This window comes from Crinia signifera, chromosome 6 (assembly GCF_055691185.1).
Source record: "Crinia signifera chromosome 6, ASM5569118v1, whole genome shotgun sequence".
NCBI classification, from domain to species: domain Eukaryota; kingdom Metazoa; phylum Chordata; class Amphibia; order Anura; family Myobatrachidae; genus Crinia; species Crinia signifera.
This window is the reverse complement of record NC_139222.1, coordinates 49187269-49200455: the sequence shown is the minus strand read 5'-3', so window position 1 is coordinate 49200455 and position 13187 is coordinate 49187269. Positions and strand designations below refer to the sequence as shown.

General features: G+C 43.6%; 1 protein-coding gene across 1 annotated transcript in view; it reads right to left on the bottom strand.

Annotated features, from left to right (window-relative positions):
- Positions 1–12204, bottom strand: part of TMEM72 (transmembrane protein 72) — a 91454-nt gene extending 79250 nt beyond the window's left edge. The window contains exon 1 of the mRNA XM_083145380.1: positions 11973–12204. Within this exon, the coding sequence (XP_083001506.1) occupies positions 11973–12042 (70 nt within the window). The 5' untranslated portion in view covers positions 12043–12204. The remainder of the gene's footprint in view (positions 1–11972) is intronic.
- Positions 12205–13187: the final 983 nt, after the last annotated feature.

Sequence of the window (13187 nt, the reverse complement as noted above, 5' to 3'; positions counted from 1 at the left end):
AGAGGAGGGTGAAAGAAAACTCTAAACTCAGCAGCAGCACACACCTACAGCATGTGCTGTGATGACAGTAGGCTCAGCATGAGCTCACACGCTGTCAGTGAGATGCTCATGCTGAGCATGCTATCAGCACAGCACATGCTGTAGAAGTGTGTGCTGCTGTTGCTACCTGGGAGGGACGGAGGGGGAAGGGAGGGGTCAGACCAGGGCCCCTCCAGCAAGCCTGGGCCCGGGTAATTAGTATCCACTCACCCCCCCTGCCCTGCACTAATCCATAATGGCCAGAACACTGGTGGTCTCCCTAAAGAGTCTAATACATCTCCCAGACGTGAAATACAATATTCTCCCTAATCAGCACTAACATATTTGTTGCTTTTACAGTCTCCCTGAATTGCTTTTTTAAATGTAGACAAGCGTATTGCAAAGGCTGCTCCATGCTATGTATGAACACCACTGCACATAATAGAAAGAGACATTTTTGTACTGGTGTTAAGTTGACACAGAAGTCAACCGGGAGCACGCTATGAGGTCCTTATATAATTTCTATTAGGCTGCCAAGGGGAAAGGGCCTTTGTAATGGCCTATCTTGGCCTGCCAGTCATGCCACTCCGACAATGGTGGGTGTACACCTCTCCGGCGTTCTACAGTGCTTAATAGAAGGAACAGAATATCACAAAGTGTTGTGACTAGGATCTCACAAGTACCAGACCCCGAACTTATTTTGGTGGTGGACCATTACATTCAACACATTGCTGACCCAGTAGCACATTTTTAACTTTTCAGGTGTCAGAGAAGCAGACGGTTCTCACATAATGAATACAATGAAATGATGTGCCAAACATAATAACGATGATTATAATATGACGTTTCTCAAAGAGGTAGTATAATATAAATTATTCATCTTTACTCAGTATCCTGATCAGCCAGATGTTCTCATTACAATATAAGAGAAATGTTGGGATCATCACCACCAGTGATGCCCTTATATAACCATTATTGTCTGTCCTCCTGTATAAAGCTGGGTACACATATGTACAATCGTCGGGCCGTTCTTCCGATCTGCGGACGAACGGCCGTTCGATTGTATATATGTGTACGCTGTCCCGATCCCTTCGTTGCGATCGATAAACGGCCAAAAACGCTCTTGGCCGTCCACGGTCGGTCGGTCGCAGGTTCTTTGCTGCTTAATATTCTTCCGACAGGACGGCTCCATATCGAAAGAAAAGTGACATGTGTACGCACATTCGATCGATATGCAGCCCGTTCCTGCGATCATTCCTCCCAAAAGCAGCACGCCCATGTGGGTGTTGACTAGCTGCGTCATCCCTCCATCAGCGCAGCATGTAAACAACAGGAAGTCTTCTCCCCCGTACTTTCCGCGCCATGCTGTTAAAGAATATTCGTTGTGTGTGCATTCCTTTTGAAATAAATAATCGTTGTGTGTGCATTCCTGACAGATATAGTTATAGAAGATAGATAGATAGATAGATAGATAGATAGATATGTGATGTTCATTGTTCTGCATAAACACTTAACATTTATTAAGAAATACTGACAAAAAATACTGTGAACACTTTGTTTATTTGGGTGGTCGGACCTGAACAGAGTATCACATACAGGTGCTTGCGTTAAGGTGTAGCAGGAACGCCCACCCACCCAAAAAACATAAAAACACATTTGAACATGGTGGTGTATGTAGTGGAAAGCGGGCCCACGGCAGCAACGCATCACATGGGAACATCCCGGCCTGCTCACATGTGATGCATTGCTGCCGTGGGACTGCTTGCCATGACATAAGTGCCACGTGTGAAGGTGTAGCAGGAAAGCCCACCCACCCAAAAAAACATAAAAACACATTTGAACATGGTGGTGTATGTAGTGGAAAGCGGGCCCACGGCAGCAACGCATCACATGGGAACATCCCGGCCTGCTCACATGTGATGCATTGCTGCCGTGGGACTGCTTGCCATGACATAAGTGCCACGTGTGAAGGTTTAGCAGGAAAGCCCACCCACCCAAAAAACATAAAAACACATTTGAACATGGTGGTGTATGTAGTGGAAAGCGGGCCCACGGCAGCAACGCATCACATGGGAACATCCCGGCCTGCTCACATGTGATGCATTGCTGCCGTGGGACTGCTTGCCATGACATAAGTGCCACGTGTGAAGGTTTAGCAGGAAAGCCCACCCACCCAAAAAACATAAAAACACATTTGAACATGGTGGTGTATGTAGTGGAAAGCGGGCCCACGGCAGCAACGCATCACATGGGAACATCCCGGCCTGCTCACATGTGATGCATTGCTGCCGTGGGACTGCTTGCCATGACATAAGTGCCACGTGTGAAGGTTTAGCAGGAAAGCCCACCCACCCAAAAAACATAAAAACACATTTGAACATGGTGGTGTATGTAGTGGAAAGCGGGCCCACGGCAGCAACGCATCACATGGGAACATCCCGGCCTGCTCACATGTGATGCATTGCTGCCGTGGGACTGCTTGCCATGACATGCACCATTTTAAGGTGCATGCTGCTGGCCTCCAAATAAACAAGAAGGAGAAAAAAGTTAAATAAAGTACACAAACTATTTTTTGACTTTATAATGCAAACCGTTATAAATTTTTTCATATAAAGAGTGTACTACTGCTACGCCTTTTTGGATTTTCGTAATTTTTTGGGCTACGGTATGGACTTTCCCGCTTAGTTCTTGTAGACATTTATGGACTTGTGTCATGTTTTCTTGCATTGTGCTTTCGTCGCTGGACGTGTCAGGTGATGGTGTGTTCTTCTCCCCCTCTGCACTGACATCTGAAATCTCGATGATATCTATAATAAGTACAGATAAAGAAATGTTTACCTTTCCACAAATGATACGTCACTATCCCATAAAGATGATTTGCAGTATACACTCACCATCTACACTGCTGGTGATCGCAATCACTTGGTGGCCCTCTGTGGTCCCTTCCATCGGCTGCGCAGCCTGGATATCATCTATAGTGACAAGGTAAAGTGACATATTACTACCCCTTGTTGTGTGTATAAAACATGTGTTGTTCTGTTGGTGTGCTGGTACAAAACCTTACCTGTTGTACTCTCCTTCTTTATTTTTAGGTTGGAGGCCCTGTCTCTGCCTTCCTCATGTCTTCTCCTGGATTGGATTTCCTCTGAGTAAAAACAAGCAACATGTCAGCAAAACACACAAAATGTAATGGATCAAGACAGTATATTAATAAAGCCACCTAGGGCATTGGACTCACTTCTTTTAATAATTCCACGAATTTTCTTGAGCTTGGCCTGCTCCTTGTGCTTCAGGTCCGACCACCGTTTTTGTAGCTGGTATTTGGACCTTCTTTTCCCAAACTTCTCCTTTATCTCCTTGCATACACGCTGCATAATAATTTCTTTTCTATAATTTGTCTTGGGGTATGTTTTTCTCGAACAATCGTAGTCCCTTCTATCCAGCATTTTGACCATCAGTTCCACCTCTGCAGATGACATGGCGGATGCGCGCGTCACTTTTTTCTCCTTGTTGTCCTGTCTCTCAGCGATTTCTTTATCTGTTGTTATCAGTGCTGAATTGGAAAACAAAGGTGCTTTACTGGCCTCCCCCATATGCGGTGGCGCCAGACCCTCCGACATGGCTCCTCGATGTCCCGTGTCTGTGTGACGCGAAGCACGTGAGTGGGGCGGAGATTCCTGCGCTCATCCAATCACTGTGTTTCAAGCCACGTTCAGCACGAAAGAATATTCCGTCGTTGCTGTTCGAGTGATCGGAGCTGCGCTGCGAATTTTCCGGACTATTTATCGACATTTCTTTCGGTGAGTATTAAAACAAAATGTGTAGTTTTCTATGACAGGGACTTCAATCTGTGGGCCATGGGTATGCTGGGGCTTGTAGTGACCGTGTATCCTATGTCCCACAGAGTTTCAACTCCTGTACTATAGCTACAGTATATCTAGTGGCCCACAGACTGAACACCTGTACATTAAATGGTTTATGGTGTGCTTTGTGTATCAAGAAAATAATATGCCTTTTTATTTTATTTTTTTGGAACAGAAATTCAACCATGGCAGAAAAAAATGTCGAATTTATGAAGGACTTCATTGAGGCCTACAGGGATCAGAATTGTCTCTGGAATACCAAATCCAAAGACCATTCCAATCGGCAGAAGAGGCTATCTGCTCTGGAGGAGCTGGTGAGGGTGAGCCAGACCTACTACCCCACAGCAAATGTAGAGTGGGTCCGGACTCGGATCGCTAATATGAGGACCGTATTTAAAAAGGAACTAAATAAGGTGGAGTCCTCAAAGCGGTCTGGGGCAGGGGCAGACCAAGTCTATGTGCCCAGGCTGTGGTACTACGACCTGCTGGCCTTCACGGTGGACCAGGAGCTGCCCAGGGATTCGGTCAGCAACACTACAAGGAACCAGCCTGCCCCCTCCACCTCCGCGTGCAACCAAGAGCTTTCTGATGACACCATTTGCGGCACAGTAAGTAGACGTATTTTATTTTAAAAAATTTTTTTAAACCAGATAAATATAACAGCAAGTACAGTATAAAAATTGTGAACATGTAAAATGAAAAGGGGGGGTATCGCCCCCTGCAACTGACCTCTCTGTTGGGCACAACAGAGAGGTCAGTTGCAGGGGGCGATACCCCCCCTTTTGGTTATACATCGTCAATTTGACCTTCTCTGTGGCCCTAATTCTGGTTCTTCTCAGTGGTGGAGGTATACTGTTATCCGCCTGAGAACACAGTGATCAATATTCAGACATCGCAAGTGCATTTACCACATTTTTTGTATTTGGAACTTTTGGTTGGCATTGGTAATCCCTGGTATCTACACTGTTGTAGTCTTTCTGGCGCGGATTATTGTAATATTTTTTTGTTGTCTAAAATTAACGAAATAATATCATTCTGCCAATCCACAGCGCCAACACCAATAAAATACTGCATGTATTCATCCCTGGTTAATTTAGCACGCATAGATGCATTTCTGGTATTTAAATTAGTATTTGGTATGTCTGGTATCTAAATAATTAGTTTCCAGAGATGCCAGTCATAACGCCTCTTCAACTAGCTCACTTTCATCCATGGCAGCAACATGGTGGTGTGTGGGCTGCGTTCTTCTGCGTAGATATAAAAATATATGGAAGTCTTAAAAATCGATAGTGATACATCATTGTCATCTTGTTTTGTTACAGCCATCGCTATTTGCCGAGGAGGAATCTTCGGCATCGCTGGAGGTGGCATCACAGCTGCCTTCACCGGCCCTCTGCTCCACCCCCACACCAACCGCCACGACCAGCGCTGAACCGCAAACAAGCGCTCAACCTCCAGCAGAAGCGCCATCAAGAAGAGGGCGCAAAAGGCCGAGGCAGACTCCAGATGCTGCGGACGTGGCAACCACCAAGATCCTGGAGTCTGCCAACAGATTGATGACCATGGAGGAGGATGATGCGGACCGGGTGGGGAGTGTATTGGCTGACAATTTAAGAAAGTTAGACCCGGCTACAAGGGTGGAGGTAGAGCGCATATTTTATGAAACGCTGTACCGGGCCCGTGTGGGGACTCTGTCCCGGCACACACGGCTCACCGATGAGACCCCTCTGCCTAGGGTTGAATTTCAACCCATCAGCCCTGCCCCTAAACCCCAACAAGCGGTATTTCACCCGGTGCAATATCCGCACTACCAACATTTCCAGCCACCAACTGGGCAAAGGCAGCACCAACCGGCAACGTTGGCAAATACACTCCCACCAGGTCCACCTGGTGGCCCCTTCCAGAGTTTAGTGGAAAGTCCATCTCCCTCCCAACCACCGATGGATACAGGGGATTATGGGGTGGGACAAGTTTACCACCAGATGTAAATATTTTATATAGTTTATTTAATTGCATTATTGTTTTAATAATATAGTTTAAATATTTTTATGTTTAAGTATTTCTTTATTATTTATTTCCTTGTTATTTATGTTATATTTGTTATAAGTTTATAAGTTAATAATTTATATAAAAATTAAAAATTCTCTAATCTAGTTGGTGTCCGTGTGAAAATATCATTTACCATGCAGGTTGACTATAGGGCAAAGATATACATATGGGGTACATGCATGTTGTTTCAATATTTACCTTCATGTATTGCTCCTGGAGACTGTACAAAAGTACCAGGAGAAATTGGCATAGAAATAGGTGTGGTGGAGCAACTACTTGCTAGTACATAAACACCAGTACTGGGTACAGTCTGCACTCCAGGTGTCGTGGCATTGTGCCCTCCAGGAATGCCTGGCACCTGAGTACTACCACTCACTTGCCGTGATTCGGCCTCCACCTCCCCCTCCTTGCTGCAAGAAGACGCAGAGGACAACTTGTGTAGAACTGTGAGTATACAAATTTTATTGGCAAAATATTGATTAGTACACACCAAAAAACAATATATTTACAATGACAAAAACGTATATTTTCAAGCAATCATGTCATTCTGCCACTCCACAGCCCCAACACCATTGAAATAATTCAAGTACTCGTCTCTTGACAACTTTGCTTGCGTTGATGCATTTCTGGTGTTTAAATTATTTGCCAAAGCTGTCAGACCAATAGGCTCGTCAACAACTTGGCTGTCGTCCACTGTAGCCCCCAGTTGTTGTGTGTGCACCGCTTTTCTGCGCATGTAGTTGTGCAGCACACAACAGGCCAGCACCACTTTGTCAATCTTATCTAGGCGCAGATTGATGGCACTGTGAAAAATTCTGAATTTATTACTCAGAATCCCAAACGCATTTTCAACCACTCGCCTGGCACATGACAGGCGATAGTTAAAAATGCGCCGTTCCCTGTTCAGTGCCCTTTGTGGGTAGGGTTTAAGGACATTAGGGTGCAATGCAAAGGCCTCATCCGCCACAAAAACAAAGTTTAAACCGTGCTCATTTTCAGTCCGCTCTGGCAGATTCAGTTCATTTTTTTTCAGTTGGTCGTGGAAAAAGGTATTCTCCAGGGCTCCTCCATCTGAAACTCTACCATTTTTCCCAATGTCCACAAATATAAACTCGTATCGAGCATTAGCGATGGCCATTAGAACAATGCTGAAGAACCCCTTATAGTTATAATAAAAAGATCCACTCTTTGCAGGGGGCATGATCCTGACGTGTTTGCCATCGATAGCTCCACCACAATTAGGGAAATTCCAAAGATCACGGAAATCACGTGCAATATTTTGCCACTCCTCCTTGGTCGATGGAAACTGCAATATAAAAGTATATGCGTATTAATAATCTGTTGGGTTGATTTTAGACCCATCAGCCCTCCCCCATTGCAGCCTCAAAGCTATTACCCGCTTTATCAAAATGACCCCCCACCCACTGGTGTAAAAGTTTAAATTAACAGGCATTGTAAAGATATACATATAGGGTACAGGTATGTGCACAGCTATACATATGGGGGACATGTATGTAATTTCCATATTTACCTTCATGTATTTGTCCTGTAGAACTTGGACGATGGCATCACAGGTGTCTGGTATTATCAACCCCAGCGCTTGAGATGATATTGCGGTGGTGAATCTCAGGTCGGCAAGGGTCCTGCCTGTTGCCAGGTAACGCAGCGTTGCCACCAGTCTCTGCTCTGCAGAAATAGGCCTCCTGAAATAGGTGTCCTCTCTCTCTATTAAAGGGGTAACCAGTGTCAGCAGCTCCATGAAGGTAGCGTCATCCATACGGAGATAATTTCTGAAATCATCAGGATTGTTCTCCCGTATCTCCTGTAGCAATGGCATGTGGGAGAAGGTGTCTCTCCTCAGAAGCCAGTCTCTGGTCCAGCAGCTCCGATTCTTGGTCCTTTTTCTTTTTTTAATAGCCTGCAATCTAATGGCCATAGCAGCCAAAATGCACGCACGAGCCTTCCTTCTCCTCAAGCTCATAATTAAAAAGGCCCAAATGCACCGATAGACGAACGAACGTACGTATATCCTGCACAGCTAGCAATGGATCTGAATAGTCACGGCTCTATTCACTGTACTACACGAACGATTCTTTGTTCAGTGATCACGCCTCGTTTTGGTATGCTTTTTTAATCCAGCCCATTATGATAATGTTGTGTACATTTTTATCGTGCGAATAGCCAGAACGGGAGAGTGTGTACGGTGGTACAATCTTTTTCTTGCGATTGTTTGGACGGGAGTACATCGGACGTCGCAAGTAAAATTGTACATATGTGTACGCGCAGATCGGTCGTATGTTTCGGACGGCCGAACGTGTATTCGGTCGATCGAACGGTCGCAAGAAAAATGAAATTGTACATATGTGTACCCAGCTTAACTCTCATGCTAGGAATACATAAACTCACTGGGTGCTGCATAATCCAGTGCTATCCTTCCCCACTCTGAATGATTGCTAGCTCTAAATAATCAGAATGAGTTGATACATTTAATACTATATTCTAAGTTCTAAGCCAGGGGTGGCCAAACCGGTCCTCGAGATCTACCAACGGTCCACGTTTTCCAGGTTACCTAGCTGCTGCACAGCTGTAGTCATTACTAACTGTCACATTTTAAAACCTGCTGCATTCATTCCTACTAAAGATCCACAGGTTGCCTGGAAAACATGCACTGTTGGTAGATCTTGAGGACAGGTTTGGCCACCCCTGTCTAAGCACTGTCTCAAAATGTTCTAGCAGGAAATTGCCTGCTTTTTCTATTACCTTTGGAGCAGCAGACAGATACCATAAACAAGTAAATAATCTGGGAACATTTCATTCATAATTGTGGCCCTGTCTATGAAAGGGAGCACATGGTCCTAGCTCTTCCGTCACAATGAACCAATTTTCCTAAAATTAGTACTTGGCCCTGTTTTTCATATAAAGATGAAAGGACTTTTGAACAAAACCATTTATCTCATGTTCTTGCTTATCTTTTAGTGTACATTATACGGTGTTTAACAAATGTGCCCTATACTTTACACAATGACACTTCACACAAAGCTTTATCAATCCTGCCACAGATACAATTAATAGAAAATGAAAATAAATATTTACATTTTACTTTATTGGTCACCAATACTGATCACAATCATGTGGTATGCCAATTACAGCCATTTTGTTCTAGTGGCTCATTGTGAATTGATTTTTACACAGTTGAGAAATAAAAGGAACAATACTTTTGTGACCACTAGGGTCACTACAAGAGCGCTGGTTTTCCTACAGATATATGAGGATGATAACCTTTTTAGCCAAGCTGTAGCCTCCTATTCAGAGGAATTGTGTACCTCTTATGGATCAAGAAATATGGATTTTTGGGGTATCCAGCAATATGCTGGTACACCTAGGTGGCGCTGTTTAGCCAAAAATAATTTACCCAGTCAGATGTCTGGATTAGATAGTATACATTTATTAAAAAACATAATTTCATCAATTAAAAAATATTTCATATACAAACATGGGTACTCTTTACTTATCACGTTGCCCATCGCGGCCATCGCGGGCATTGAATGCACTAAAAAATCTGGTGCGACGCGACCGACGCGATGCCTGCGATTTCCCATAGGGAACAATGTTAAATGTCTCAATTGACCCGATTTTCCTGTTCAATGCCTCAATTGACCCGATTTTTCCATAGGATAATTTGGCCCGCCTAATGTTATCTCAGCGGCTTCACCAGCTGATAAAGCCGCTGAGATAACATTAGGCGGAGAAACGCGTATTGGGAGCCAAGCGTCAAGCCCGGAAAACAGCCCAGTGCCGCTGCTGCAGTGGTATTCAGCCCTAAAATTTAATATACAAGCAGATTCATCAACTGGACGGACACCACCTGGAGCCGGTCCCTCTGCAAAGAGGTAGACCATCCATAAGGATTACAAATAATTCCAACTCGGCTCAGATAAAGGGAGGAAGTCCAGTTGTGACCTTACAGCTAACCCTGCAAAGATTACATTCAAAGCACATGGCCATATGGACTGGTAACTATAATAGCCTCTATAATGATGAAAAAAGCCTCTGTGTTATAATGAACACCCATTTTCCAACCTAAGCCTCTGTCTACATAGACTTTTAAAACCATACCCAGCTTTGCCTAAGATAGCAATTGTTACATGTTGTATGTTGTATGTCATGTTTGTATATGAAATCTTTTTTAATTTATGAAATTATGTTTTTTAATAAATGTATACTATCTAATTCAGACATCTGACTGGGTAAATTATTTTTGGCTAAGCAGCGCCACCTAGGTGTACCAGCATATTGCTGGATACCCCAAAAACCCATATTTCGAGAAATAAAAGGAGCAGATTTATCGCAATCCAAAAATAATGATAAAAGGGCGTGAAAACACTCTTTTTTACAGGGTGGGCTGGTTTAAACCATGTTTTAAACCAGGCATGTCCAACGTTGGCCCTCCAGATGTTTTGAAACTACACATCCCAGCATGCTTTGCAATAGTTTTAGCATTCTCTAATCGCAAAACTGTGGCAAGGCATGCTGGGATGTCTAGTTTCACAACATCTGGAGGGCCAACGTTGGACATGCCTGGTTTAAAACCAAATGTTTTTTTTTTTTTAAATAAGTAAAAAAAATTATTGTATTATTCCTTGACTTCTTAAAAAAAGCCTATTATATCAAAAATGTGTGTTTTTATTCAAAATGGTTAATGCAAGTGACATGCTAATGCTTAACTTATCAGAAATGCTAATGCTTAACTCCAGCTTTTGTCTCTGAAAAGCTTTGCATTTTTCATTTTGTATTACGATTCAGATTAATTTAATTACAATAAATAACAAGTAGAACAAACGCACAACAATAAAGGGGCATACACACTATACAATTTTTTGGACCAATTTGGTTGAAAGACATTTCCCTTGAACCCAGTGTACTGGACAAAAGATATTGACGACAGACGAAAGATCTAGCAACAGTTTATGGGCTCTTTTTGACAGATATCCAAATTGAGCTGCATGCACAGTTGACGACCAACCTGGATGAACAACTGGTGGGTATGCACATCATCATTTGTCGTTCTTCGCAAATGCACTGAAAGATATTTTCGTTTATAATGGCCGAAATTGGTCAAAAAAATTGTACAGTGTGTATGCACCTTAACTTTAACTAGTAAAAAAAAAGGTTAATATGTCTGCCCTAACAGAAGGGAAACCTTCATTAGTGCGATTTGTGCTCTTTTCACCAGATTCTGACGCATCGGGCCAAAAAATCAGGTGTCATATCACATGTGTTTTACCTCCGATTCCGATATGATGCGCGGCCACGTGCGCATCACATCGGAGCCGGAGATCGCTATGGCTGCCATAACCATTCTCAGATCCCACGGCCATGACGGGATCACATACGATACAGTGTATGCAATAGGTCTGCATGCGGCACATCGAACACGATAATGCCATTGAGTTTGAGGGACATTGCATGCGACTTCAAGCCCAGAAGTTGCACTAGTGTATGGGGGCCTTTACTGTAAACCTGGAATCTGCAATCCATGATTTGAAGATTTTGCAATTTCACCCATGATTGCAAGATTTGCGCCCATACACTACAGATAGTTTTCAGTGATTTGCAGATCATACAGTATTCAGCAAATACAGATTTGCCAATCTTGAAAGGTCTGCAAATATGCTGATTATTACCATATACTAGCAATCTATGGCCCCAACTTATAAGTTAAAACCGACCAGATTTGCCGTTTGCAGTCACTTTTTGTTTATAATCTGTGATTTCTAAACCCATACAGTGCAGGTTTATTTCTACAATCATCTGCAAATCTCCAAATGGCCCCATTGTATTGCTGATGTTTGGGGCTAGAAGGAGCTACAACATGTATTGGACACATTCTAGACCTACCAGGAGACTTATCAGGACCAGAGAACTTTCATTCAATGTGAAAGTGTGCTAAAAACATTCACTCTCATTTCTATACCACAACCTTTAGTGATTACACCTTGCCACTAAGTACATGTGAGAACAAGGCAAACATGTGACACTTACCTGCAGTTGTAGCTACCCCTAGGAACCTTGAGATGACTTCTATCACCACCCAGCCTGCTTTGCTCTGCATGATATTCCTCGGTTAGAGACACACTTCTGTCATGGAATTTAGCATCACAGACACCACAGGCTGAGGAAAGTTGTGCTCTGGATGTTTTGAAAACAAGATTTCCACAGGGTTTGTGGCTGTACAACAAGCCCTGTCCACACAAATCCAGTCCCTGCTGCTACATTCACCTCCTGAGTACATTCCATGACTCCAGCCCCCCTGTGTGTGCTGGCTAGTGGCATTGTTCTGTTTAATAATTACCTGCACCAGGCTGCAGGGAGGGTGCCCTCATTGAATACAATCTAGAAATGTGATTAAGGCATCTAAACCCCTTGACGCTGGAAGGCTTAATTCTGTATGTGTTTAACTCTTTAGTTATTTTGACATGTTATTTTCGGTTGTTGTTTGTGTCTGCAAGGTGACTCACTCAAAGGTGACTAATGTGGCCTACACACGAAGCGATTTTGGGTCATTTTCTAAGTGATCTGATTAGATTTGTCCAGATCGTTAGAAAATGACACAAAATCTCCCCGTGTGTAGGGGCCATAGCGATGCGCAGTATCAATCTAGTGAGATCAGTGTTCTCACCGGAGAACACTGGCCCTGCCAGATCACTCAGCACACATCACTGGTGCATCCCTGTGTGCTGAGCAATGTTACTGAGCTCACCTCGCTCCGTGTGTACGCCCCATAAGAAACATCATAGCAGTGAAGCAACAAATTAACACTAAATACCACATTACCCATTATATTTAATGAATAGTGAGGTCTAGATCATTTAATCATGAAGCTTATTCCTGATGGTTAACACCATTTTCAGATGGCATTTGCTCCTGTAGCCTATGAGCTATGGTATCAACTGTGAGGTAGATATGGAGCTCTCACTGGGAGTTGGACATTTCTTAGCCTGATGGTGGCACTAGGGGCTATAGTCAGATTGTTTAGACAATGGGCTGAAAGTGCCCCATTAGATGTTTTTAGAAAGATTTTGTACAACTTATAGAGGGGTGGATAGGAAATAAAAGCCACAGGCAAGATGGGCCAACACCAGTGGCGTAACTAGAATATTTGCGCCCCCCCCCCTCCCAAGTGAAGTCAAACACCCCCCCCCTTACACCTGCATGCCGCCGCCGCATTCAGAAAATGGCTGCCCCCATACAGCAGAC